Genomic DNA, 25,850 nt, shown 5'->3' on the forward strand with positions numbered 1-25,850 from the left:
GGACTGGAAAAGAATTCCCTTGGCCTGGCTCCCTTGTTGTAAAGCTCAGGGCAAAGAAAGGGGAAGCCATACAGTGCAGAGGCAGAGCTGCAACCTGCCAGGCAGATACAGCTCTGGATATGCCACCTGAGAGGAGACATAGGTTGAGACCTCCTCACAGGAGAAACTGTTCTTATGAGCTCAAAGAAGGGCTAGGCATGGTTGCCAGAGGCTTGAGTTCCAGAACCATGCCAGTATTTCTTTCTCCCTTCTGACAGGCTGGTTAGGAGGAGACCAACCCGCCTGTGAGCACTTTTCTCCAGACGTGGGATGGAGGGGTAGGGAGCAACAGCCTAGGCAAAGCAGAGAAATTGCCTTAAGTACTTACTGGGAGACAGGCAGTACAGCCTTTGCAAGTTAAGGGCCTTGACCTTGCCCTTAGTCCTGACCTCAGATCCCAGATTCACCATACCAGCCATGTGATCTTTGGCAAGTTACTTAGCTCCTCTGAGCCTTAGTTTCTTCATCTGTTAAAAGGAATAATAACAGTGTCTACCTCAGGATTAGTGAGGGCTAAATAAGCTAATTCATGAAAAGTGCTTAGCAAAGGCCTGGCATATAGCAAGAACTCAATAAATGATAGCTGTCATTATTTAGCTCTACTTTGAGGCTCTTCTCAGATGACAAAATTGATTTTGGCACTTTGGGGTTCACTGACATCTGAGCAAACCATATCTCTTAAAATTATAGTGTATGTGTGCTTATTCCTTCTGATACAGGGACCTCCAGAAGCTGCTCTGTCCAGCTCTGTCTCTGCTGGCAAAATTGTGATTTTTTTTTTTAATTAAACCCAGCATGCTAAAGCTGAGAAAGGGATGGTGGGTGGTGATTTTCCATCATTTGTGGACATGTCCTAACACTCCCTTTTCCTTGCTAACCATTCCCCAGGCTGGAGTCAAGAGAGGGCAAACCAGAAGGCCCAGCTTTGGGTCTGACTCCAAGACGACTGGCTGGGAGGAAAACTTAACAAGCAAAACAGGCTTCTGAGGCACAGTGGGACAGTGAGACTACAGCATTGTTGCACTGGTGACAGTGCCTACAGAAGAAGCACCTCAGCTGTATGTGTGGCCAAAATAAATATCACACCACCAAAAGGGAGAGTACTGGGCAGACCAGAGCTGGAGATGGCAAAGTAGGAACAGAAATGCTGCCACAGTGAACAGGAAGCAGGACAACTTGACTAGGCCAGAGTTCTCTTGCCTCAAGTTTCAGGATTTCATACCTACCCCCTTCACCTAGGATCTCTGCTACAGTGAGTAACTGCTCTGTGCAAAGCCTGGAGCCAAACGCTGGTGTGTAGGTGGCTGAGGACAACCAGCACTGCCCTCTGCCACTTTCTTACAGCGGAGTTGGGGAGAATAGCCTAGCAAAAATAAAACCCATGTTTGTGTTCTGTGTTTGTTTTGAAAACCAGAAGGTTTTCAAAATGGGCTCCTCTCATAGCCACCCTATGAAGCAGCCAGGGTAGTGACTTTAGGGGTAAGTAACAACCCACTCAGAGAACGACCTTCCTATGTCCCAGGACACAGATTCATGGCTAGGTTAGGATTAACTTCTTGGTTTGATTTTTAATCTCTTTCACTGTCACTATCCCCTCATTCATATTTTATCAGCTTGATTTGTAGAGAGGAGTATTGTCAATCGAAGGGGCTTCCTATAGAAAGTTCCATTAATTGCTGTTACATCTGATCATTTCATTAAGTTCAGAGATTGAAGTGGGAGGACAGCAGAGAAAATGGATTTGGTCTGAATCTATATTATCAGAGATAGTGAAGTAACTGCCCAACTACAGCAAGTGCCATGCTGGAACTCAGTATTGTGATTTGTGCATTCTGTACATTTGAAAATGTGTGAGGTTCTGAATCGGCCATCAGAGCACCTTAGAGGAGGAAAGCCTTGCCTCGTAGAGTGTACACAAGTGGGATGACCACCAGGTCACTTTGGCCTTCTTGCCACCTCCTGAGGTATCTGAGGTTGGCACTGAGTTCTGTGAGAACATGAGGAGCTGTGTCCCTTAGCCCACTGGGCCCCTGCAGTTTAATTTCTCTCCTGTCTGGTACCATGGGGCTAGCAGTCTTCCTGCCTTCCCTCTACTGTCCCCCAACCCACTTGCCCACAAGGACTGCAGATTTATTTTTCATAGCCATGTCTCTCCTGGTCTTCCCAGCTTGGACTTCCTTACTCAATCTGTCAGCTCTTTTTGAGGATTTTTTTCTGTAGTCTTTTCTGCACTACTTGCTGACTTTTCCCTTCTGTTTCTTACTAGGAACCTTCTCATCTCATCAAATCAAACTCACTTTCCTCTTTCATGCCCCTTCCCTTCTGCCTACTCCCCCAACACTCATCTGTGCACAAACTTGCACACTTCTGCCTTTGCTTTGACAATTCCCCTTCAGGTTTACCCTGCTTCCCTCTTCTCAGGCTTTTCCAGTCCTGATTTCAAGGCAAGTTGCTTAACCCCTTAGAGCCTGTTTTCCAATCTATAAAATAGGGCTATTAATCCCTCAGGGTGGAATGAGGCTACAATGAAAGAAAGAAGTTGGACATTGTTTGTAAAAGTTTGTGTACATTTTATTTATTTATTTTGGAATCTTAGTTCCCCAACCAGGGATGAAACCTATGCCCCCTGCAGTGGAAGTGCAGAGTCCTAACCACTGGACTGCCAGGGAATTCTCTGTGTATACTTTAATATAAACATCTCTCCCCAGCTATCTCCCCTTCCACATATACACACATCCTATTTACAGAGTGCTGGGGTGGTGAAAGTGTGACGTGGGCTCTGCTGTCTAGCGGTCTGCAGTCACACACAACCGCACAAACTACGAGACTGTATATGATGAAGTGCCAAACTGAGCTTTGGGGAATTCTGAGAAGAGGGATGACATGTCTTTCCCAGGGTCCCTTCAGTTAAATAATGGCAGCTACTTTAATCCTGTTCACTCTCTCTCAGGCCAGTGCTCATCTGCCTATTCCCCCACCCCCTGCTCCTCCAGAGCTCAGATTCTTAGGCACATGTGATACTCAGTTACCTATGACCCTGTGGCCCTCATCATTTTGGTCTTATTCTTGGGCCCGTATCAGTACTGTCACGGATGAGAGAGGGAGGATCAGGCCAGATCATGGCTAGAGCTCAGGTTTGATTCAAACCCTAGAGGGGGTTTTAATAGGTGGTGGGAAGGAAGCATGGCCTGAGTTGAGGGGAAATTGCAAGGCCAGATGGCATGGGAGGACTTCCCTAGCTGAGTTTAAGGGAGTTGGGGAATTGATTCTGAGGAGGCTTCCTAGGTTGTTGCTGGGTATGATGATTAAGCCTAGGCAGAGCAGGATATTTGCCTAGGAGGAGCTCACTGTAAGATCTGGAGTAAGAATGATATTCAAGATGAGCTGGAAGGGAAGGCAGGTGTCTGAATGACCCAGTCCCCGAGGAGGTGAACCCCAGTTACATCTAAGATTTGGTTGAGTGGACGGGTGCAAATGGTTGTGGCTTACTTAATCAGAAAAACAGCATTTTCTGTGTGCACTTCTGGTCAAGCTGTTACTTCATCCCTCCAAGCCTGACCCCCTTCACCTCCTCAGACCTCGGCTGGAGACCCTTGAGCTAGGAATCAAGACACTGTTCTGTGGTGAGAGCTGCCCCAACTCTTGGTCTCCACCTACTCTGGCCCTCTGCCCTAGGCAGAGAGCAGAAGGAGGTGGCAGGAGCACAAGAAGTGAGCAGGTTAGAGGACTGGCCAGAGGGCCTTCGGAGAGTTAAGCCCCGAGAAGAGACGTGTGCACATCCCCAGGAGCAGTCAAGTCCAAGGGGTTCTAGGGCTGAGGGGTGGGAAGGTAGGATCAGCCCTTCGAGGGCGCACGGGGTGGTGAAGCCACTACCAGGGGGCGTTACCGGGGCCGCGGCCCTAGGGGGCGGGGCACGCCAGACACCCGAGGGCTGTTTGTGAGCCCTGACCTATAGTGTAGGGTGGGGAGCGCCCTTCCCCGCAATTCACCCTGTTGGCCCCGCCTCCCAGGCTCCCGCCCCACCCCCCCGGCTCCGCCTCCACCCCGCCCCTCCTCCGGCCGCGGCCCCTTCCTCCAGCCGCTGGTGCTGTGGTGCTGTGGGGCCACGGAGCCGCGCACCGCTGTCTCTATGGCCGGGGATCTGAGCGCAAAGGTGAGAGAGGCGTGGAGTGCGGGCGGCGGCGGTGCCCGGACCGGGGGGGGGGGGGGGGGGGCGGGGGCCAGGCCTTCCCACGTCTATTAAACCCGCCAAGCTAGGCCAGGCCTTCCTCACCGCCAAGTCCCCTGGTCCCGAGTAAAGGCTCTAGAGGGGCGCGGGCCAGGCCTCGGGCCGCGCTGGGAGCAGACCCGCCACCGCAGAGTCGGGAACTGGCGTGGGGCGGGGGCCCGCGTGGCGAACAGTGTTCCCTGGGATCTGGGTCACGTCTCCCAGCATCTGGCTGCATCGAAGGAGAGCTTGTCCTCGAGCTGCAGCAGTAGAGACTGAGGTTAGACCTGAGGAGAGGAGAGAACCGCGGACTGTCCGGGATGGAGGAGGGAGGGGGTAGCGGGGGAGGGGCTCTCAGGCCTGGAGGGACCGCCATCCTACTGGGCAGAGGGAGATACCACCTACACTAGGCAGGTGGACATCTGGGATGAAGGTCGAGAGCCTGCCCATCCTACGCTGATCCTGTTTGCAGGGTGGCTCCCCTCCTCAGTTCCCTCCGCCCTAAGATCTAATAGAGGGAAGGTGGTCAGAGTTCAGGGGGCTGGCCTTGGGAGAGGAACCCAAGCTGTGGAATCGGGGGTGGAGTGTGGGATGTGGACTGGAGACCTTGAAGCCTCGTTGCCACTGGGGGAGGGGGTTGGCAGCTCCGCCCCCCCCCTTTAGCCCCATCCTCCCTCCCAACAAGTTAAATGGGGGCTGAGAGCTCCTGCCCAACTCCCATATCTAGAACTGCAGTATACATGGGAGTAGAGGAGGACTAAGTTACACATTCCATTGCATCTTTACTTTGCTAAAACTAGGGGCCTCCTCCTGCCTGGGTTAGGTAGCCCCTCCCTCCCTTACAGAGCAGCCTTGACCCATGCACCCATCCTATTTAAGCATGTGAGGTCAGAAACTTCCCCCATCACTACACACACACACAGACTCACAAACACATACTTGGATTCTGGCCTTAGAATTGGGACTTTCGGGAAAGGAGGCAGGGTTCTGCTCTGCATCTCAACCCCAGTGGACACTGGCAGCCTCCAAGCCTGCAGTGAAAACTGGACCGCTGTATGTACATATGCTTGTCTCTGCGTAGATGTAACTGTGTTTGAGGACTGTGTGCGTACGCATGTAGTTGATCCTTTTGCAAACATGACGGTGCCTGACCCACTATATCTATGGGTTTGTGTGCATGTCCCTACATGTACATGTGTATGTGCAGGACCCTCCTGTGAATAGGTGTACAATCCTTCATAGGGACATGTGTGGGTTTATAACCCTCCTTGTTAACCCCATAGGCTGGGTGACTTGCTGAACAAATGGGCATGTAAATACAACTTTACATGTAAGTATGTATAAACATGTGGCAGGCCCTTTAGATGAACATATGTGTGCACACACCTCCCTGTGAATGTGTGTGTGCATGACTCTCCTGCAAGTACACGTGCTCACAGCCCTCTGATGAATATGTATGTATGTGTGTACCTATGTGCACGCACATCACCCTCCTCTGGACATATGTGACTCGTTTAAACCTGTGTAAGTGTGCCATGCACCACACTCTGAGTGTGGTGCCATGCACCTCCTCTGACCTGGGGTGTGTTCCTCTTGCCCAATTCTAGAGGCTGATCCCTCCTAGCCATAGGGCTCCCCCACACCCCCGCTTCTGCACTAAGCAGACAGGAGGCCCAAAGGTAAACAGGTGTGCCTCCACAGTGAGAGGTGGGGCATGCGCTGTTTGCCTGGGGCCTCTTGCTGCCCCAGCCCCCACACCAGGGGCCCATGCCCTTTCTGTGAGCCCGGAACTCTCTTCAGTCTACTCATACTCCATTCTCCCCTCTCTGGGCTCTGCCCACCACAGTGGTGACCTTTACCTCTTGAAAAAACCCTCCAAGTTCCTGTTCTCCCTCTGGCCAGTTCCCAGTCCCTCCTCTCTCTTCGAGGCCACATAGTTAATATTTGACCTGGAAGGAAAGGAAGAGGCCAGTTGCCCCCCTGGCCTTGTCTGATGAGATTGGGTGGGTCAGGTTTTTCTCCACACCTAGCCCAGCCAAGCCTCAGGAACTTCAGAGATCAGGCCTATTACAGGGATCACATCAGACCTGCCACCTATCCCAACCCCACCCCCAGCTGGTTGGCGTGAGGGTGGGTCCTGGTGTGGGAATAGTCTCCAAGATGTGCCAGGAGAGGTGGCCGAGAGCTCAGGGATCCTATCGTTCACCTTTTACATGTTGCTTATGTCTCAATTAAGTGACCTTGCACACTAGAGACTCCTGTACAGGTATTACAACTGTACAGTGGCGGGGGGTGGAGAGCAGAGGGAGGCAGATACACCCCGAGGTGCCTGTGAGTGCCTGTTTGCAGGTAGGGGCACGTGTGGATGCTTAGCCAGAGGATATAGTACAGACTCGCATGGGCAGGGCAGAGATGTGCACCCCCTTGTAGAGGAATGCCGAGGAGGAGAAGTATCTAATTAAAGACAAATTCCAAAGGGAGCTTTCAGGCCAGGGAAAAGAAAAAACAAAGGGAAAACAGGACAAAATAAACAAAGGCCCATTAAGCATCTCTGCCCAGGCCTTCCTGCATAAGGCACCCCCGCAGGCGCCAGGGGCAGCTGCTGCCTGAGTTGGGTCTCCCTGTTGGGAAAAGGCACTCTCCCTAGGAACCCGAGCTCCACCAAGATGGAGGCCTAGCCAAGCTTCTGACTCGGTCAGAGGAGGGCTATTACCTTGGGTTTGGGTTGAAGGGAGTCTAGGGTCTTGAAAGTGGACAAGTTCCACCAACTTCCTGCATCAGAACACCGAGGGGGACAGAATGGCTGAATCCATCCTCTTGTGGGAGTTTCGTAGATGCTGGACCTCCTCCCTTTGGTACCACCTGAAGTCTGAGGGTAATGCTATCTACTTTCCATCCACACACAGATGAAAGGGCTTTTTTTCCTGTTTTTTTTCTTCAGAAAACAGACCTCAGAGAACCAGGACTAGCCCTGCTGTTGGGGCAGGGTGACCCCATCAGTGACCTACAACCCCTCTGTGACCCCACAACTCCCTCTCACCATGGCATTTGTATTTGATGCCGGCAGGCAGCATGTAATCCATTTCTCCTCTTGACCTCTTACCTGGGATTCCATGGCCACCCAACCCTGTGATTCCATGTCTCCCCAGTTCCAGGACCCCCCCTGGCCCCATGACTCCTGACCTTCTAAGTCACCTCCCTGGACCTTAACCCCTGTGACTCTTCTTCCCATCATCCCCTTAACTCTGGCCCTGGCTCCCCTTGGGGGTCTTGTTGGTCTGGGCCTCCCCAGGAAGATGTGGGGGAGGCTCTGGCCCCTCCTCCTGAGCTTCCTCACAGCAACTGCAGTCCCTGGACCTTCGCTGCGGAGACCATCCAGAGAACTAGATGCCACCCCGCGGATGACCATCCCCTACGAAGGTTAGACATCCCCAACCTCGAAAGGCAGCAGGAGCCAGGGCTGGGCGTGGGGAGGCAGCCCCAGAGCTGGGCTTACAGCTTCCCCTCTCCCCAGAGCTCTCCGGGACCCAGCACTTCAAGGGCCGAGCCCAGAACTACTCAACGCTGCTGCTGGAGGAGGCCTCAGCAAGGCTGCTGGTGGGGGCCCGAGGCGCCCTGTTCTCTCTCAATGCCCACAACATAGGAGACGGGACTCACAAAGAGGTCAGCCCCTGGAATTTGGACCACCAGAGGGTCTCCAGCTTCATCCAGCTCCTTGGGACCTCAACTTCCTGGAAACCCTGTCAGCCTTCCATAGCCTCCTGGTCAGACAGCACTGCCCTTCCTGGCCCAGGTCTCCCTTACCTCCAATACTCTTCCTGAAACTTACCCCCACCCTGGGGTCCTATCACCTTGTCCCACAGGTAGTGGGGAAAGGCAAAGGCATTGGGTTCAATGCATCAGCGAATTCCCTTTACTGCCCCCTCCAGATTCACTGGGAGGCCTCCCCAGAGATGCAAAGCAAATGTCATCAAAAAGGGAAAAACAACCAGGTATGTGGTTCGCCCTCTCCCCAGCTCCTTTCCTCTTTCTTTTCAGTGGGGGATGTCGGGGTTGGTGGGGACACAGATGGAGAGGTACGGATCAGCCAGTCCATTGCAGCAACCACAATAAGCACTGTAGGTGCCACTGGAGTGGCAGGCCCTGGGAGCAGTATTTTTAATCCAAACATCTGGTGACCTACTAGCTTGGTCTGAGACAGCATCTTAACCTCCTCTGGGCTCCCCAATAATAATCATGATAACAATAAGTAATCTCTAGTAAGTGCTGACTTAGCTATTATCTCATTTAATTCTAAAATAACCCTATGAAATAGTATTATCCTCCATTTTACAGATGAGAAAAATGAGGCTTTGGTCAAGGAATAGCTCAAGTACCCAGTTTTCCGTGGAAGGTGTATTAGTGAAGTGTCAGCCCTTTCTGGCTAAAGAACAGGGTGTCTGCAGGCGTCCTGTGTCTGGCTATGAAACAGATCCATCTGGAGAGCTTTTTACACAGTGGGGTTTTTTGTTTTGTTTTGTTTGATTTTTTTTTTTTGGTTTTTTTTCTTGGCCATGACCAGGGATCAAACCCACGCCCTCTGTAGTAGAAGCACAGAGTCTTAACCACTGGACCACCAGGGAGATCCCTGGAGAGCTTTTTAAAAATACACATTCCCAAGGCCCACTGGCCTGGGGATTCTGATTCAGTGGGTCTGTGGTGGTGCTGAGGCAGCTGCATTTAAAGAGGCGTCTCCAGGAGATTCCATCAAAGGCTGCTTCTTAGTATAACATGGGTAGAAAATGGGGCTGGTGAGGCAGACGGAGCCCAGTTTATGGAGGGCTGTAAACACCCAGCTCGGGGTTTGGATTTTGTTCTAGGACAATGGGCACCCTCACCACTTGACACTTTAGAGAGTCTCAGACTTTAATGTGCAGTGAGTCACCTGGGTGTATTATAACTGCAGATGCTAACACAGTAGGTCTGGGGAAGGGCCTGAGATTCTGCAGTTCTAACAAGCTCCCAGATGAAGCTGACACTGCTGGTCCCGAACCACACTTTGCCTTTAGAACATTTCCCAAAGCATGTTCTGAGGAGCATTAATTTTCAAAAGAGATGTTTAATAGTTAGATGAGTTTGGGAAATGCTGTGTGCCCAATCCCACAATGCACAGCAATACCCTTAAGGCTTTGAGGAGTCCTCAGTAAAGGTAGGTTTTACCTGTGGTTTCCTACTTATTTGACCACAGAATTCCCCCTCCCAGCTCCATTTTTTTAATGTAAACATCTTGGGGAAACACTATTATAAGAATATTTATTTGGTCCCAGGCACTAGATGGCTTAAAATAGAGTGAGTCTGGAGGCACGAAAGGCAGTGAGGAGGTTGGGGGCATCATATGGGTCAGAGGAGGGAGGCCTGAGCAGGCTTGTGGAGAGGAGGGATGGATGCCAAAGTACTGCACCTGGTGAGGGAGTGGGATGAGACAAAGAGGGCTGCATGGACTCAAACCCTGGGTAATAGGCAGGAGGAGAAATCATTAACAAGGCAAAGAAGTCAAGAGGGTGGCAGCTTAGGGCATTTGATGGGCAGAGGAGGCCAGTGTAGCTGCTGTAGGGTGAATTAGGCCACAGGAAGGGGTAGGGCCCTATCATGTAGGGCCGGGAGCATATGGGACCCTATGTTCAGGACTCTGGTGAGTCACTGAAGGGTTTTTAAATACAGCAGTGACATGATCTGGTTTACATTTTTTAAATATGCCTTGGAAAGTGGGTTGCAAGACGGTGCTGACTGGTAGAATCTCTCTGGAAGGAAAATCCAGACAATGGTAACAGCAGTCTCCTTTGAAGGCAACAAGGATAAAAAGGAGACTGTTTACAACATGCCCCTTTCTACCTTTTGAATTTTACACTGTGTGCATGTATTCCTCATTCACTGAATAAATAAATGGTTTCTGTAAAGCGTGGCAGAGTTGGGAGAGCTGCCAGGTGGTCGCATAGCTGCCCAGGGAAGAGGTGATGGTGGTAATTTGGACTAGGGTGGTGGTAGTGGAGGGGGAGTAGACCAAGTCATGAAACATGTAGGACAAAGACTTAATCACAGAGAGAGACTGAGTGTGAGGGTGAGGGAATGGGAAGCAGCAAAGATGACGCCTGGTTTCTGGACTGAGTGATGGGATGGACTGATGAAGTGGGAAAGACTGGATGAACAGTTTTAAGAGGGAGGATGCAGGTGAGGGAGGGGAGGGGATGAGCTTGGTTTCTGACAGCATGAGTGTGATGTGTCTGTGGGATTATCAGGTGGAGCAATGGCTAGAACCTGGGGGTAGATTTGGTAGTGCCACCCCGAAGCAGGTGTGGGAGCTCCATGACTGGGGGACAGTGCTGAGGAGATGTAAGAGAGAAGCATCTTAGGGTGGTGAGAGCCCTTGGAGCCCCCGAACTGGGGGGTGCAGGGGACTACAGAAGATGCAGGAGAAGCCAGCCAAGTGTGTCAGGCAATCTAAGAGATAGCCAAGGGAAAAGGGGTCATGCCCCTGGGAGACCAAAGGACAGTGAGTTCCAGGGAATAGTCTGTGTTCTGGGCAGTGAGAAAGCCCACCAGGCTCTTGGAAAGAACTATTTGTCCTGTGGGTGGGGGCAAGAGCCAGACCACAAAGCTGGCCTAATGGAAGCAGTCTCTAAGGAGGCCCAGGGCTCACAGCCCTCCCCCACCTATCCCACAGACTGAGTGCTTCAACCACGTGCGTTTCCTGCAGCGCCTCAATGCCACTCACCTCTACGCGTGCGGGACTCACGCCTTCCAGCCTCTCTGTGCAGCCATTGTGAGTATGCCTGTCCCTGCCCTGATTGCTGGTCCCTGACCCTGGACTGGTCTGATCTTCGGCAACAACCCTGGCCTATCCTCAGGATCAATGACCTCTGGCCCTTCCTTCATTCCCCCAGGATGCTGAGGCCTTCACCTTGCCAACCAGCTTTGAGGAGGGGAAGGAGAAGTGTCCTTATGACCCAGCCCGTGGCTTCACAGGCCTCATCATTGGTAAGCATGCCCTCCTCCCCACATCGGCCCCTCATCCACAAGCATGCTGTTTGCGGACACGGATCTCATTGCTAGGACTTGCCACCCATGTGTTATGTGTCTTGTTTTGTGTGACATGTCTCTCATGGCTGGCATGTCCCTGCCTCAGATGGAGGCCTCTACACAGCTACTCGGTATGAATTCAGGAGCATCCCTGACATCCGCCGGAGCCGCCACCCGCACTCCCTGAGGACTGAGGAGGCACCAATGCACTGGCTCAATGGTTAGGAGGACGAGGCACAGGATGACGGGGGGCAGGGGACTATTTCTTCATCTTTACTCCCTTGGGCAGTTGACCATCCCATCCCCATATCCCCAGGTGATCGTGTCTATTCCTGTGTGTTGTTGAGTGAGGGCGGTTGGGGGAGATCCCAGCCTAACTCAGAAGCCACCTGAACTGCCTGACCCACAGATGCTGAGTTTGTGTTCTCTGTCCTGGTGCGGGAGAGCAAGGCCAGTGCAGCGGGTGACGACGACAAGGTTTACTACTTCTTCACGGAGCGTGCTGCTGAGGAGGGCTCTGGAAGCTTTGCTCAGAGCCGCAGCAGCCACCGTGTGGCCCGTGTGGCCCGTGTGTGCAAGGTGAGGAGGACTGAGGGAAGGGCCAGGGTGTAGAGGCTGAACCTCTGATCCTGGCCCCTGACCCCATGCCCCTACCTCCCCAGGGAGACCTGGGAGGGAAGAAGATCCTGCAGAAGAAGTGGACCTCCTTCTTAAAGGCGCGTCTCATCTGCCACATTCCACAGTATGAGACACTACGTGGTGTCTGCAGTCTGGAAGCTGACACCTCAGCCCGCACGCACTTCTATGCGGCCTTCACGCTGACCACACAGTGGTCAGTGCAGGGACAGTGGGGAGGCAAGGAACGGGGACAGCATAGGGGCTGGAGCAGAGGTCAGTGAAGATGAGATAGGATCCACTGTGGGGAGGCTGGCTGCAGACAGAGAACTTCAGGCATGTCCAGTGGCCTGCTCACCCTCAGGAGAGGCCCTGTGGGCCTGGAGCAGGGATTGGTCAGGGTAACAGTGGGCTCCAGGCCACGCAAGTGGGCAGGCTCCATTCAGTGTGACTCAGCCCTCTCCCCTATGTCCCGTCTCTAGGAAGACCCTGGAGGCCTCAGCCATCTGCCGCTACGACCTGGCCGAGGTGCAGGCTGTCTTCGCAGGCCCCTACATGGAATACCAGGATGGTGTCCGACGCTGGGTCCGCTACGAGGGAGGGGTGCCGGAGCCCCGGCCTGGCTCGGTGAGTGCCCAGGCCTGGGGTCAGTGCTGAGCAGACGGGACCCCTGAAAGGGGCAGGAGGTCTAGCCTTGTGGGGAGGACGGGCAGGTGGCAGAGTCCTGAGGTTCACCACCCCGTCCCCCACCACAGTGCATTACAGATTCATTGCGCAGCCGAGGCTACAACTCATCCCAGGACTTGCCATCTCTGGTCCTGGACTTTGTGAAGTTACACCCACTGATGGCTCGGCCCGTGGTACCCACACGCGGACGGCCCCTGCTGCTCAAGCGCAGTGTGCGCTACACACACCTCACGGGGACACCTGTCACCACGCCAGCTGGACCCACCTATGACTTGCTCTTTCTGGGCACAGGTGCTTCTGACCCCTGGCCTGAGCCCTTTGGTGACTGCTGGCCTGAGTCCTTGATCCCTGTTGACCTCTAGCCCCCTGGATGACCCCTGATCACAAAACCCTGATGACCATTGATGTTGATTCTTCAATAAACACTCACTACCGGTCCCCAATGACCACTAGCTCTTGGTGATTGCTGACTCCTGTCACCAACCACAGTGACATTTGACCCTAGTCACTAATGCTTCTAAATCCAATACTTCTTGTCATGACTAGCTTGGAGTTCCCAATGTCCAGAGGGCCCACTGCTACTGGCCGAATCCTTGTCCCTGACCTCATGACTCCAAGCTGCTCCCATTAGGCTATTGCAGGGGGCTGAGAGTAGATTCCACTGTTGGAGTCTGACCTTCTGCCATTCCCATACCAGCTGATGGCTGGATCCACAAGGCAGTGGTCCTGGGCTCTGGGATGCACATTATTGAAGAGACACAGGTGTTCAAGGAACCCCAGTCTGTGGAGAACCTGGTCATCTCTCCGACACAGGTAGCCCCTGACTCATGACCTCAATATTCTGGCCTTGCCAGAATAAGTGGAGGGAGTGGGGAGGCTGGGCGGTGGCTGTGTGTGTGTGTCTGTAAGTGGGAGTGGGGTGTTGCCAACCAGCTGTCCTCTCTGGCTCCTAGCATAGCCTGTACGTGGGGGCCCCTAGTGGAGTCATCCAGCTATCACTGTCCAGCTGCTCCCGCTACCGCTCCTGCTACGACTGCATCCTGGCCCGGGACCCCTACTGTGGCTGGGACCCCGGCACCCATACCTGTGTGGTGACCACAACCGGAGCCAACAGGTCCCAGGGTAGCAGGTGGGAGGCCATAGGGGTGTGTGAGGGTCCCCTTTGCCCAGGGGATCGGGCCTGAGGGGTGGAGGAGGGCCTGCCAGCTGCAGGGAGTAGGGGCCAGTTGTTGGTAACAGCTTTACTGACCCTTCCACTGGGGAAACTGAAGCCCAGTTCTCCTTGTTCATAAATCCCAATCTTCTATCTCCAGGACAGCACTGATACAAGACATAGAGAGAGGAAACCGAGGCTGTGAGGGCAACAGGGACACAGGTAAGTGACGTCACGGATGTGTGTGCATCTGGCTGCATAGCCTGTCCTCTTTACCATTTGATGCCACTTGTATGTGCATGTATGATTCTGAATGGCTGTGTCTGTGCTTTCAGCGAGAATGACCTAGCACAGAGTAAGTACTCGACAAATATTTGTTGCAAAAAAAAATTGTAAATAAGGAAACAGGTTCAAGATGTGAAGTTTTTTGTCACTTCTGGAGCTTACAGCCAAGTATATGCACAGGCAATCAAATGATCACACAACCAATTAATTACAATTATTTTCTTTGGTTTTTGTTACAAAAGGAATAATAACAACTATGACAAGGGCTTGCCCCAAGGAAGATCAGATGACCGAGCTGATAACTGAAGCAAGAGCAATAATCATAATAATAATCATAGATAATATGTACTGAGTACTTACCATGCGCCAAGCACTGATCAAACACTTACATGAACAATTTCATTTATTCTCAGAGCATTCCTATGAGAAAGGTGCCATTATTATCATCTCCGTGAGGGGCAATCTCTCTGGGGCACAGAGAGAATAAGTAAACTACCCAAAGTTAAATCAGCTATTAAGCAGTAGGGTCTGAATTTGAACCTGACCCTAAGCAGGCTGCCTGGAGTTTGTGCTTTTGATCACTGTTATGCTCTCTCCCCCAAGTTAACTGGGCAAATAGAGGGCATGGGGAGGGGATGACACCCAAGTAGAGGGAAGAGCAGGCAGAGCAAGCTTGGAGTTTGAACAACAAGAGAAGAGGCTGGGGAAATGGGCAGGACTGTGTGGAGGCAGGGGAGTGGCATGATCAGCATAGTGTTTTTAAAAGGTCACCCCACTGCTGCATGCGGAATGGATTAGATGGGGGCCAGCAGTTGGGGAAGGAGAGACGTGAACAGGTCTAAGATAGATTCTGGAAGCAGAATCTTAGTGAGGGTTAGTTAGAAAGATGAGGGGGAGAGAGAGCCAAGGGAAACTCAGGTTTCTGGGAAATGGCTGGTAGCACCATACATGGTGATGACAATTCAAGAAAAATACCTGGTGTAGGCTGGGAGGGAGATTTTGGCCTTAGTTCCTGTGACATGTCCAAGAGATGCCCAGCATGTGGAAGATATTCAAATCTGATGCTCAGAAGAAGAGAACTCTTTGTTGGAGGTAGAGATGAGGAATCATTGGCAGATGTCAGGAATTGAAACCACTGAGAAGGGCCAACGTGAACCTTATGTGGGAGCATGAGCACAGAGAGCTTAGTCAGTTGTCACCGTAATTCCAGATTCTGTGCTTGGTGCTGGGGACCTAACAGTGGACCACCTGGCTTGCCATCTCCAATGCCTTCCCAGGACAGGCAGGCAATGACCACTTCTCCTGTCCCTCGCTCCCTCCAGGGCCACCACCACCACTGAAGACCCGTTCTGTGCTCCGGGGTGATGATGTCCTACTGCCCTGTGACCAGCCATCCAACCTGGCCCGGGCCTTGTGGATGCTCAATGGGAGCATGGGCCTGAGTGATGGGCAGGATGGCTACCGCGTGGGTGTGGATGGGCTGCTGGTAACAGACACACAGCCTGAACACAGTGGCAACTACGGCTGCTATGCTGAAGAGAATGGCCTCCGCACCCTGCTGGCCTCCTACAGCCTCACAGTGCGGCCAGCCACTCCTGCCCCTGCTCCACAGGCCCCTGCAATGCCTGGGGCACAACTGGCGCCTGATATGCGGCTACTCTATGTGTTAGCCATTGCTACACTTGGTGGCCTCTGCCTTATCCTGGCTTCCTCCCTCTTCTACGTGGCCTGTCTTCGGAGAGGTGGACGAGGACACCGACAGAAATACTCACTGGGTCGGGCCAGCCGGGCAGGGGGCTCTGCTGTGCAGCTGCAGACAGTCTCAGGCCAGTGTTCCGGAGAGGAAGATGGTGATGATGGGGAGGGGGCTGGGGGCCTGGAGGGTGGCTGCCTCCAGATCATCCCCGGGGAGGGGGCCCCAGCCCCGCCACCCCCGCCACCCCCACCCCCACCGGCTGAGCTGACCAACGGGCTGGTGGCACTGCCCAGCCGGCTGCGCAGGATGAATGGCAATAGCTACGTGCTCCTGAGGCAGAGCAACAATGGAGTGCCGGCAGGGCCCTGCTCCTTCACAGAGGAGCTCAGCCGCATCCTGGAGAAGAGGAAGCACACACAGCTTGTGGAGCACCTGGATGAGAGCTCTGTCTGAGCCCAGCCTCCCAGGACAAATGCTCTTCCAAACCACCTGTCTGCCCCAGGCTGGGCCGCTGCCTCCCCAGCACAGACACCTTACCTTCATCCCTACAACTCCAGGCCCTTCTCCCAACTTTTTGATGTCCCTGTAGGGCTGGCCAGAGTCAGGCCCAGCCAAAGCCCCCTTCTCAGTCTCCATGGACCCATCTGTGAGCAGCCCAGGCCAACCGGTGCTCCTCAGAGGTAGGTGCTCCCTCAGGCTCTGCAGACCCAGAGCCAGCTCCTGTTCCCTTTTAACCTAAGCACTTGGGAGGAGAGGATGCCATCCTCCTGCCCCATTCATCTGCTCAAAACCTTCTTTCTCCCAGGCAGGGCTCTGCAGGTCCAGATGGCCTCAATGTCACCACCCTCTGCATGGCCCTATGTGCTGGATGGTCCTGAAAACAGACAAGACCTCTGCCAGCCACCAGAACCACCTGAGCCCTGTGTACATTCACGTGTGCACATGGAAGAATGTCTATCAGCTGGGCTGCAGGGCCCCCACGCCCACCTCCTGGTGCATTCTTGTTTCAACCCTTCTTCTGGACTTTGGGTACCCTCCCAATTTGCCACATCCCATCCTACCTAGTCCTCTCCTGTAGTCCCAGCCCCGTGTGATGACCTCTTTGGCAAGAGCTTGGGAACAGGCCAGCCTGGGGAGGTAAGACTACTGCATCATTCACTCTTCTTCCTTAATGTGCAGCCCTTGTAAGTCAGCCTCCTTACCCCCTTAGTCACTCTCAAGAGTGACAGAGACAGTTCCAGGCATGGTCTTCCTCATGAACATGTGCTTACATTTCCACTCACATGCACCTTCTGAGCCTCCCCTTGCTGCGCTGGACCTGTGTCTGTTGGGTTTGATCCATGAACATTTCAGAGGGAGAGCTCTCTCCCATTTAGCTGTCCTCACAGACACTTCCTTAGGATGGGTGACCAACACTGCACTCAATGAGCCAGCCTCCCTTTTGTGGACCAAACATTTGCTACCCCTAGACCAGAGCAGGGGGAGAAGAGATCTGATGTCTCACCTGGCACATGAAGCCCGTTCTTGGAACTATGCAAAGGATAAGAGGCTGGGAGTTTGGATGCTTGGCTCCCACCCCTGTCCTACCTCACCGGGGCACTTTCAGGGTCCAGGGGCCTCTGAAGTCTCCAGGCCCATATGGGACAATCAAAACCTGACTGAGCTCCCCCATTCCCCTTGGGTGAGGGTGACTGTTATTTTTGTAGCTGAGAACGTGGAGTCCCACGGGATTTTTACTGCCCTTCACCCGGCCTCTCCCCCCTCTACCCCACAATGAATGTATTTATTGTAAACCGGCTACCATTCTTTAGGAATGCCCCCGCTCACGACCCAGGGAGGCGGGAGAGGCATGTGACAGGGTGGGGAGGCTGGGCTCAGTTCCTCCCCCCACTGCTGGTTAATAAATACCCTCCTTCCCCACAGCTATGAGTGGTCTGCTTGGTCTAGACTGGTCTTCTCCTGATCACCAGGGGACAGGCTTCTGAGCCTATGGTAAAGGTGCTGCAGGGTTGGCTTTGCTTCCCATAAAACCACTTGCAGAGGAAATTGGGCTCCTCAGCTTCCATCCTGACTGTCCTGGGCAGGTACAGTCCTTTTTTAAAGGCTCTCACTATTTATTGATCATGGTGATAAGGGGATGACAAACAAAATTACGACAGTTCAAGAATTCATACAACAGTTTCTAGGTTTTTACCTCCTGGCTCTTTTTCTCACCATCTGCCCCCATCCCTCACCTCATTTTTAGCTAAGCCTAGAAGATGCTGCCTATTTATCAGCTGGCCTGAGAATCACTCTCTCCAAGGGTCAAGCCTAGATTAATCACGTGGCCTTTGATACTACACCATCCTGAAGAGTTATTATTCATTTTGCTTCTGGTTTTAAGATAAAAAATGGCATTATAGTTTAAATATGTGCATATTTTGAAGTAGACTTCAAGTGTGACCTTGACAAGTTTATTAACTTCAGTTTTCTAATCTGCACACAAACATTCACAGATATAAAGAACCTAGCCCAATGCCATGCTCACAGCAGGGTATAAGGTACTAGCTCTCTCTTGGTCAATGGCTGCAAAAACAGGACATAAGGGATTCTTCAGAAGCCAGCCTTAAATCCTCTCACTGTGATTTGAGATCTGGATTTAAGAAATGAAGATCCAGTCAAATCTGAAGACTCTCGGGTTTCAGAGATGTCAGCTGGATCAGAATTAGGAGACTCACAGTCTCTGCCCTTCACAGGGTACATCAAAAAGAAACAGGCAGCTCTTCTTTATCACAAGCAAAAGCTTTGGCATCAGCTTCCCCTTTGGTGGGCTCCATCTGTCTCCCGTGAACCAAACCAGAAGGAAGAACCACCTCTACTGGGGCTCTACTGGGGTGAGTCCAAACCCTGGGGATGGAGTAGGTGGAGCAACTCTTCATTGTGTTAGCCGCTAGGCTGGGGCAGGATCCTGGACCTCTCTCGAGGGCGCAGCCCGCCCAGCGTTGTCGGTTTGTTGGTGAAGGGATGCCACTGGCCCTGGATGCTAGGGCTGTCCGTGTGGAAGGGCTTGCGGATGCGGATCACGTCCAAGCCCGACTGGTCCGCCAGCTTCTGCACCAGCGTGGCGATCTCCTCGACCGACTTGCAGTGGATGCTCTCCTCGCGCACAGACCCGTTAACTGGCCGAACGGAGGTGGGGATAAGAGGAAGCGGGTCAAGGGTCACACGAGCGGCAGGCAAGCGGGCCGAGCCCCACGACGCCTCCCTCCAGCCCTCGTCCGACCCCACTTACGGTATTCGGCCACTACTCTGGGCATGCAGCACGGCCGCGGGTTCACGTATATTACGACCCCGGGGTTCCTGCGGGCGAAGTCGGTCACCTCTCGTTCCACGAACTCCCTGAGGGACCGGAGAAGGGTGAGCAAAGTGACTCCTAACCCGGGGCAACCTCGGCATGGAGTCGCACCTCCGCGCCCTTCCCCGGCTCACCTGGCGCCGCGAGACGAGGGCGCGTCACGGCTGAGGCTAAAACTGAGACGCTGCAGCTGCTGCACGTAGCGACCCAGCCCGTTGTGCAGGACACTGGTCAGGAAGCGGCTCGCGCTCCCGCGCGCCGTCATGGCCGCAGCTCCGAAGCCGTCGAGCCCGGCCTCTCAGTGTGGGGGCGGGACTAACCCGAGGCTTCCGCTTCCTGGAACACTGGCGCCGCGGCAGTTTTGTTTCCGAGGTCGTGGCTCGTGGCGCGAGTGACCCATGTTGCAGGCGATAGGGGCAAGAGGAGAGTGGTGACTCGGGGCCGGGGTCCGGAGCGGCGGAGCTCCTAGCAGTGGAGCCGAGAAAGCCACGCGGCGGAGGCGCGGCGGGCGTCCCTCTGAGCGCGGAGCTCGGCGGGAGCGAAGGAGTGGCGCTTAGGTTGCCTGGTGTCCCCTTGAGGGAAGGAGCGGCGGAGCGGTCCTCTAGCAGGGGGCTCAGAGGAGAGGGACTACGGAAGGGACGCAGACGGCCGCAGAGATGAGGACGACGAGGAGGGGCAGTGGAGGGGCGGTAGTGGCGAGGAGATGATCGAGAAAAACCGCATCGGCGAGGGGCGGCGCGGAGGGGAGGCGGCGGGGGGAGCAGCTGTGGAGGACTTCAGAGGTAGGGAACCGGCCAAAGGGACACGGACGTGAAAGGGCCGTGTCCTCTGGCATAGATGTGAAGTGGCAATGTAGAGGGGCTGAAGAGGATTCAGAGGGAGAAGAGAGCTGCGTGCAGGATCCCTAGGGTCTGACCTAGTAGTGAAGGCACCCGAACCGGGCACCTAAGGCATTTCAAGCAGTGACTTCCCCCGTTTGACTAGGAATGTGGGTCCTCCTCCGAAGTGGGTACCCCCTCCGTATCCTGTTGTCACTGCGTGGGCCGTGGATGGGGTGGAGGGGCCTGCCACGAAGCTTGGCCGTGGGCCCTCCTCGCAGACGGTACAGGAAGGAGGCTCTCGCCGCCTTGGAGGTACCAGTGTTGCCTGTAACTGCAACTGAAATCCGGCAATATTTGCGGGCCCATGGGATCCCCTTCCAGGATGGGCACAGCTGCGTGCGGGCACCTAGTCCCTTTGTGGGTGCCTCGAAGCTCAAGGACGAGACTGGTGCTGCCACTTCCTTCAGCCTGTTCATTGACAAGACCACAGGCCGCTTTCTCTGCATGACCAGCCTAGCTGAGGGGAGCTGGGAAGACTTCCAGGCCAGCGTGGAGGGGCGAGGGGATGGGGCCAGAGAAGGGGTCCTGCTTAGTGAGGCCCCAGAAGCCGAGGACAGTGAGGAGGTCCAGAGGATCTGGGACCGAGCCGTACCTCTCTGGGAGCTGCCTGAACCAGAAGAGGCCCAGCTGGCTCGCGTGATGTTTGGCCTCACCAAAGTGACAGATGACACACTCAAGCGTTTCAGTGTGCGCTACCTGCGGCCTGCTCACAGCCTTGTCTTTCCTTGGTTCTCCCCTGGAGGTTTGGGATTACGAGGCCTGAAGCTACTAGGGGCCGAAGGCCAGGGTGACAGAGTGCACTATATGGAGACCACCATCCCCCAGCCTGGTGCCTTCCGCAACCTGTTTGGGTTACCCCTGATCAGTCGTCGAGATGTTGAGGTGGTGCTGACGAGTCGTGAGCTGGACAGCCTAGCCTTGAGCCAGTCCACAGGGCTGCCCACCCTTGCCCTACCCCGAGGAACAGCCTGCTTACCCCCTGTCTTGCTTCCTTACCTCGAACAGTTCCGACGCATTGTGCTCTGGCTGGGGGATGACCTTCGGTCCTGGGAAGCTGCCAAGTTGTTCGCCCGAAAACTGAACCCCAAACGATGCTCCTTGGTGCGGCCTGGGGACCAGCAGCCCTCTCCCCTGGAGGCTCTGAACCAAGGCTTAAATCTTTCTCGTATTCTGCGTACTGCCCTGCCTGCCTGGCACAAGTCTATCGTGTCTTTCCGGCAGCTTCGGGAGGAGGTGCTAGGAGAACTGTCAAATGTGGAGCAGGCAGCTGGCGTTCGCTGGAGCCGCTTCCCTGACCTCAATCGTCTCTTGAAGGGACATCGGAAGGGCGAGCTGACAGTCTTCACAGGTGACCCTTTGGGAAATCACTGCTTGGGCGGGTTTGGGGGCAGAGGGTCAGATGACTGAAGCATGTGGGTTTGGGCTACAGTAAATGTTGAAGAGGCGCCTTCCCCTCCCAACTTTGAAGCTCCTTGCGTGTCTTGGTTTCAACGGTAGGGCTTTACTCCTCACCCGGGTCTGTGTTCAACCCCCCATGCAGGGCCGACAGGCAGTGGAAAGACGACATTCATCAGTGAATATGCCCTGGACTTGTGTACCCAGGGAGTGAACACGCTATGGGGTAGCTTTGAGATCAGCAACGTGAGACTAGCCCGGGTCATGCTGACACAGTTCGCTGTGGGGCGACTGGAAGAGCAACTGGACAAATATGACGAGTGGGCCGACCGCTTTGAAGACCTGCCCCTCTATTTCATGACTTTTCATGGGCAACAGAGCATCAGGTGAGATTCCTAGGTGTGGAGCTTTCAAAGAATAGGAGGGTGGGAGAACAGACTCCCAACAGAGTTTTCTGGCTGCCATGGTCTGGAGATTACTTGTAACTGACTCTTGAATTCATTGTCTCTGCCTCTTCCCAGGACTGTAATAGACACAATGCAACATGCAGTCTACGTGTATGACATTTGTCATGTGGTTATCGACAATCTGCAATTCATGATGGGTCATGAGCAGCTGTCCACAGACAGGTGACATCCTTCTCTTGTCTAGCTGTAACCCAGTTAGACACACATCTTCTCAGGGAGCTGGCCTCTGGGCAGACACACTGTACTCTTGTTTTCTGACATATGTGCAGGAACATACCATCCCATATGTATTTCTGTCTTTGTAGAGGTGTGGGGTGTGGTAGTGGGAAGTATGGACAGGGACTTAAGTGTGAGTCCTTAGGTAGAGGGAAGTAGAGTGAGGTTGTGGTGGTTTGTGGGGAGATGTTAACGAATCAGGAGTATGTGTTTGTTCTTGTCCTTCTGTGTCTGGTAACCTCTTTGTTGGGTAGGATTGCAGCTCAAGACTATATCATCGGGGCTTTTCGGAAGTTTGCCACAGACAGTAGCTGCCATGTGACACTGGTCATTCACCCCCGGAAGGAAGATGATGATAAAGAACTACAGACAGCATCCATTTTTGGCTCAGCCAAAGTAAGTGGGCTTTAGAGGAGCTCAAGCTATGGAAAGTAGAGGGGGCAGGTGTGACCAGGGACAGCCCTCATTCGGCCTTAAATCATCTTGACTGTCCATCTGGAACAGGCAGGAGGCAGCTTGCCTCTGGGGCCATGACATGAGGAACACATGTGCTAGAATACAAAGGCTGATAATGGTTGGTCCTTTGCCCTGCTTGCCTTCCGGGAACTCACATATTCTATGGGGAAAAGAGGGAGACAGTGAGGGACTTCCCTGGCGGTCCGGTGGTTAAGACTCCGTGCTTCCAATGCAGGGGGCACGGGTTCGATCCCTGGTTGGGGAACTTAGATCCGATACGCCACGTGGCGCATCCAAAAAAAAACAGGGAAAAAAGGAGCCAGTGATTACAACTCAGTATGATAAGCGCTATGATAGGCAGCACAGGTGTTGGGAGAAAAGAGAAAAGGCATCTGAGTCAGCCTGGGGGGAGACTTCCTAGAAGATGTGTCAACAGAGGTTGGGTTGGGTTTTGTCCAACAATAGGTGTTAAATAAGCAAATAAGTGCGAGGGCCTTCTGGGCAGCGGGACCAGCCAGATCCTGGAGCTTCCAGTGGTACACTGAGTGCCTATTACACGCCAAGCCTGGGCTGGGCACGGGGAATACAGGGCAAGGAACACAAACTATGTGCCACAATGGAACAGACATGGAACTGGGGGAGAGAATAACACAGAAATGGAAAGATGGTAGTGCCTTTTTTATTTACAGGGATCAAGAATGGTCTCTCTGATAAAGTGTAACATTTAGACCAGGACCTAAATGATAAGCAACTCGGGTTGAGTGAGCTGTGGAGCCAGAAATGTTAGCAGCAGAGGGAACAGCATGTACACAATCTGGGACAGCAACAGGGTTGTCAGGGAACTAAAAGGCTCAAGTGGCCCCAGCATTCTGGTCAGTAGTTCAAAGAGCTTTGGTGATGGGGGAAGTACTTTTCCCTTCCCCCATTCTTGCTATTCCTCCCTGCACCCTCAGCCTTCCTTTGTGCTTCTCTCATACGTCTTCTCACTGCTCCTTCCTCCTTTTGCCCCTTATCCCCCAGGCAAGCCAGGAAGCAGACAATGTTCTGATCCTGCAGGACAGGAGGCTGGTAACTGGGCCAGGGAAACGGTATCTACAGGTGTCCAAGAACCGCTTTGATGGAGACGTAGGTGTCTTCCCACTTGAATTCAACAAGAGCTCTCTCACCTTCTCCATACCACCAAAGAGCAAGGCCCGGCTCAAGAAGATCAAGGATGACAATGGGCTAGTGGCCAAAAAGCCCTCTTCTGGCAAAAAGGGGGCTGTGCCCCAGATCTCTGAGACTCACTCTGACCAGGCCCCCAACCCCAACAAGCCAGACCTCTCCAAGCCTTCAAGGTGAAGGCATTGCAGAGCTGGACGCTGAAATGAGCCTGCCAGGACAGGCTGGGGTAGAGACTCTTTCTTAGTCCTCTGCTAGGGCTGCCCCTGTCCTGTAGTTGTGACCTATGGGCCCTTCTCAATCTGAGGGGCCTAGCCTAGGGCAGGGTTTCATTGCAAGAGAATTCAATTTAGCAAATATTTGAGAACCTGCTGTGTGCCAGGTTTTGTTCTGCATCCTGCGAATATAGCACTGACAAGACAGATGAGGTCCCTGCTTCCACAGAACCTGTAATGTGGTAGAAGAGACAAGATAAGCAATGAACAAATACATACAAAACATAGTTTTAGATAGTGAAAAATGCTCTAGAGGAAAAAATACAGTAATGTGATAATGCTTACAGGCTAGTTTAGATTAAGATCTGAAAAGGTGTCTCTGAGCAGAGGACATTTGAGCTGGGGCCTCTGAAGAACTAGGATTGAGCCATGTGAACATCTGGAGAAAGGAGTCCAGGCAGAGGGAAAAGTAAATACAGAGGCCCTGAGGTGGGAATGAGCAAGTTGAGGTAAAAGCAGTGGGGAACCTGGAAAGGGGATAGGGGACTTCTTGCCAAAACTCCAGCCCAGGCTTTCAGAGCCAAGGGGCAACATGGTGGATACCAATCTCCTCTGCTCCCCACTCTGGAGCCTGCCCTGAGGTAGTGCTTACTACCATTGGATCTAGGTGCTCAGCCCTTATAATACCAGGGACAGCCACAAAGGTGGAAGCCTGGAAGAGAGCCCTGGAAGGGAGCTGTTAGCCCAGGGTGCCTGCCACCTAGACACTCATTCCATGGTATGCTGCCTTGGACTGCTGGAGTGGCTGCAATCATGATGTTGTAGAGCCTTTTCCAGTTTTACTGAAAAAAGTTTCCATTGCCTTTGTTTCTGTGCTTTTTCTTATTTGACCACTGGGTGTCACCCCAGTCTTTAACTGGATTTTCCTCTCACTTTGAATTGGGAGCAGATAGGTCCCCTCCCCCACCTTGTCTGAGCTGCGCACTCCCAAGAAAGCAGGGGTATTAAAGGGTCTTCATGCATGCACACCCTTACATCTCTTTGTGGCCTAGGGAAGACAGGATGGTGCTTCTTTATCTGTCTTCCCTGAGGATCTCCATGTGATCCCTGGCAGAGGTGTGGATCACTGGGCCCTATGCCTAAGGCTTTGCCTGACCAGCTGTACCTCTGTGACATGAGCCACTCACTGACCTCTCTTCGTGGACCCAAGCTCAGCATATTCTTATCTGGCCACCCGCCCCTCCCACCCCGTACATTTCCCTCTTGTACCCTCTCAGCTTTTCTCTTATGTTAGTGTGTGTCAGAACTGGGGCTCTTGTTTAAAAATGCAGAACCTATTTTTTTAACATCTTTATTGGAGTATAATTGCTTTACAATGGTGTGTTAGTTTCTGCTGTATGACAGAGTGAATCAGCTATATGTATACATATATCCCCATATCTCCTCCTTCTTGCATTTCCCTCCCACCCTCCCTATCGCACCCCTCTACGTGGTCACAAAGCACCGAGCTGATCTCCCTGTGCTATGCGACTGCTTCCCACTAGCTAGCTATTTTACATTTGGTAGTGTATATGTGTCCATGCCACTCTCACTTTGTCCCAGCTTCCCCTTCCCCTTCCCTGTGTCCTCAGGTCCATTCTCTACATCTGCGTCTTTATTCCTGTCCTGCCTCTAGGTTCTTCAGAACCTTTTTTTTTTTTTTTTTTAGATTCCATATATATGTGTTAGCATACGGTATTTGTTTTTCTCTTTCTGACTTACTTCACTCTGTATGACAGTCTGTAGGTCCATCCACCTCACCACAAATAACTCAATTTCTTTTTATGGCTGAAGGACTCCTCATTTTTAAGAAACCCTGCCGGAGATTGTAAGATAACTTACCCAGAGACCTGTCAGAAATATTGCTAAGGGACTTACCTGGTGGTCCAGTGGCTAAGGCTTGGTGCTTCCAATGCAGGGGGCCCGGGTTCAATCCCTGGTGAGGGAA

At 53.2% G+C, this 25,850-nt stretch overlaps 3 protein-coding genes across 11 annotated transcripts; 2 read left to right on the top strand and 1 right to left on the bottom strand.

Annotated features, from left to right (window-relative positions):
• The first annotated feature begins 1,297 nt into the window (after positions 1–1,297).
• SEMA4G (semaphorin 4G) lies at positions 1,298–21,032 on the top strand. 8 transcript variants are annotated; one of them, XM_089898059.1, is made up of 17 exons: positions 1,299–4,192; positions 7,188–7,666; positions 7,761–7,909; positions 8,176–8,238; positions 10,947–11,045; positions 11,167–11,260; positions 11,409–11,522; positions 11,712–11,881; positions 11,965–12,134; positions 12,400–12,544; positions 12,673–12,895; positions 13,302–13,417; positions 13,558–13,733; positions 13,918–13,979; positions 15,365–16,418; positions 16,544–16,875; positions 20,959–21,032. In XM_089898059.1, exons 2-15 carry the CDS (start codon positions 7,543–7,545, stop codon positions 16,189–16,191), a joined length of 2,532 nt encoding a protein of 843 aa, XP_089754185.1. In that variant the 5' UTR covers positions 1,299–4,192; positions 7,188–7,542; the 3' UTR covers positions 16,192–16,418; positions 16,544–16,875; positions 20,959–21,032. The 8 variants fall into 8 exon arrangements, with proteins under 8 accessions (XP_089754186.1, XP_089754185.1, XP_022424732.1 ...); XM_089898060.1 differs by lacking the exon at positions 20,959–21,032 and having other exon boundaries at positions 1,298–4,192; positions 10,980–11,045; positions 16,544–17,660; XM_022569024.3 differs by lacking the exon at positions 20,959–21,032 and having other exon boundaries at positions 16,544–17,660.
• Positions 18,178–19,385, bottom strand: MRPL43 (mitochondrial ribosomal protein L43). The gene is made up of 3 exons (XM_022569033.3): positions 19,207–19,385; positions 19,010–19,116; positions 18,178–18,896 (listed from the first exon to the last, which is right to left on the bottom strand). Exons 1-3 carry the CDS (start codon positions 19,335–19,337, stop codon positions 18,661–18,663), a joined length of 474 nt encoding a protein of 157 aa, XP_022424741.1. The 5' UTR covers positions 19,338–19,385; the 3' UTR covers positions 18,178–18,660.
• TWNK (twinkle mtDNA helicase) lies at positions 18,729–24,674 on the top strand. 2 transcript variants are annotated; one of them, XM_022569031.3, is made up of 5 exons: positions 19,477–21,301; positions 21,494–21,734; positions 21,870–21,977; positions 22,286–22,427; positions 23,508–24,674. In XM_022569031.3, the coding sequence occupies exons 1-5, from the start codon at positions 20,059–20,061 to the stop codon at positions 23,826–23,828; spliced, it is 2,055 nt and encodes a 684-aa protein (XP_022424739.1). In that variant the 5' UTR covers positions 19,477–20,058; the 3' UTR covers positions 23,829–24,674. The 2 variants fall into 2 exon arrangements, with proteins under 2 accessions (XP_022424740.1, XP_022424739.1); XM_022569032.3 differs by lacking the exon at positions 21,870–21,977 and having other exon boundaries at positions 18,729–21,301.
• Positions 24,675–25,850: the final 1,176 nt, after the last annotated feature.

Source organism: Delphinapterus leucas, chromosome 16, assembly GCF_059928025.1.
Source record: "Delphinapterus leucas isolate spDelLeu-1000000601 "Yukka" chromosome 16, BTC_Dleu_Yukka2, whole genome shotgun sequence".
NCBI classification, from domain to species: Eukaryota; Metazoa; Chordata; class Mammalia; order Artiodactyla; family Monodontidae; genus Delphinapterus; species Delphinapterus leucas.

Excerpts from the sequence above, each read along its gene's own strand:
- SEMA4G (XM_089898059.1), top strand. The coding sequence starts at position 7,543 with ATGTGGGGGAGGCTCTGGCCCCTCCTCCTGAGCTTCCTCACAGCAACT. Across the intron at positions 12,135-12,399 it reads TTCACGCTGACCACACAGTG|GAAGACCCTGGAGGCCTCAG; the intron begins GTCAGTGCAGGG and ends TCCCGTCTCTAG. Across the intron at positions 13,418-13,557 it reads TGGTCATCTCTCCGACACAG|CATAGCCTGTACGTGGGGGC; the intron begins GTAGCCCCTGAC and ends TCTGGCTCCTAG.
- MRPL43 (XM_022569033.3), bottom strand. The coding sequence starts at position 19,337 with ATGACGGCGCGCGGGAGCGCGAGCCGCTTCCTGACCAGTGTCCTGCAC. Across the intron at positions 19,117-19,206 it reads CCCTCGTCTCGCGGCGCCAG|GGAGTTCGTGGAACGAGAGG; the intron begins GTGAGCCGGGGA and ends CCGGTCCCTCAG. Across the intron at positions 18,897-19,009 it reads CAGAGTAGTGGCCGAATACC|TTAACGGGTCTGTGCGCGAG; the intron begins GTAAGTGGGGTC and ends CCGTTCGGCCAG.
- TWNK (XM_022569031.3), top strand. The coding sequence starts at position 20,059 with ATGTGGGTCCTCCTCCGAAGTGGGTACCCCCTCCGTATCCTGTTGTCA. Across the intron at positions 21,735-21,869 it reads CATGGGCAACAGAGCATCAG|GACTGTAATAGACACAATGC; the intron begins GTGAGATTCCTA and ends GCCTCTTCCCAG. Across the intron at positions 21,978-22,285 it reads GAGCAGCTGTCCACAGACAG|GATTGCAGCTCAAGACTATA; the intron begins GTGACATCCTTC and ends TTTGTTGGGTAG.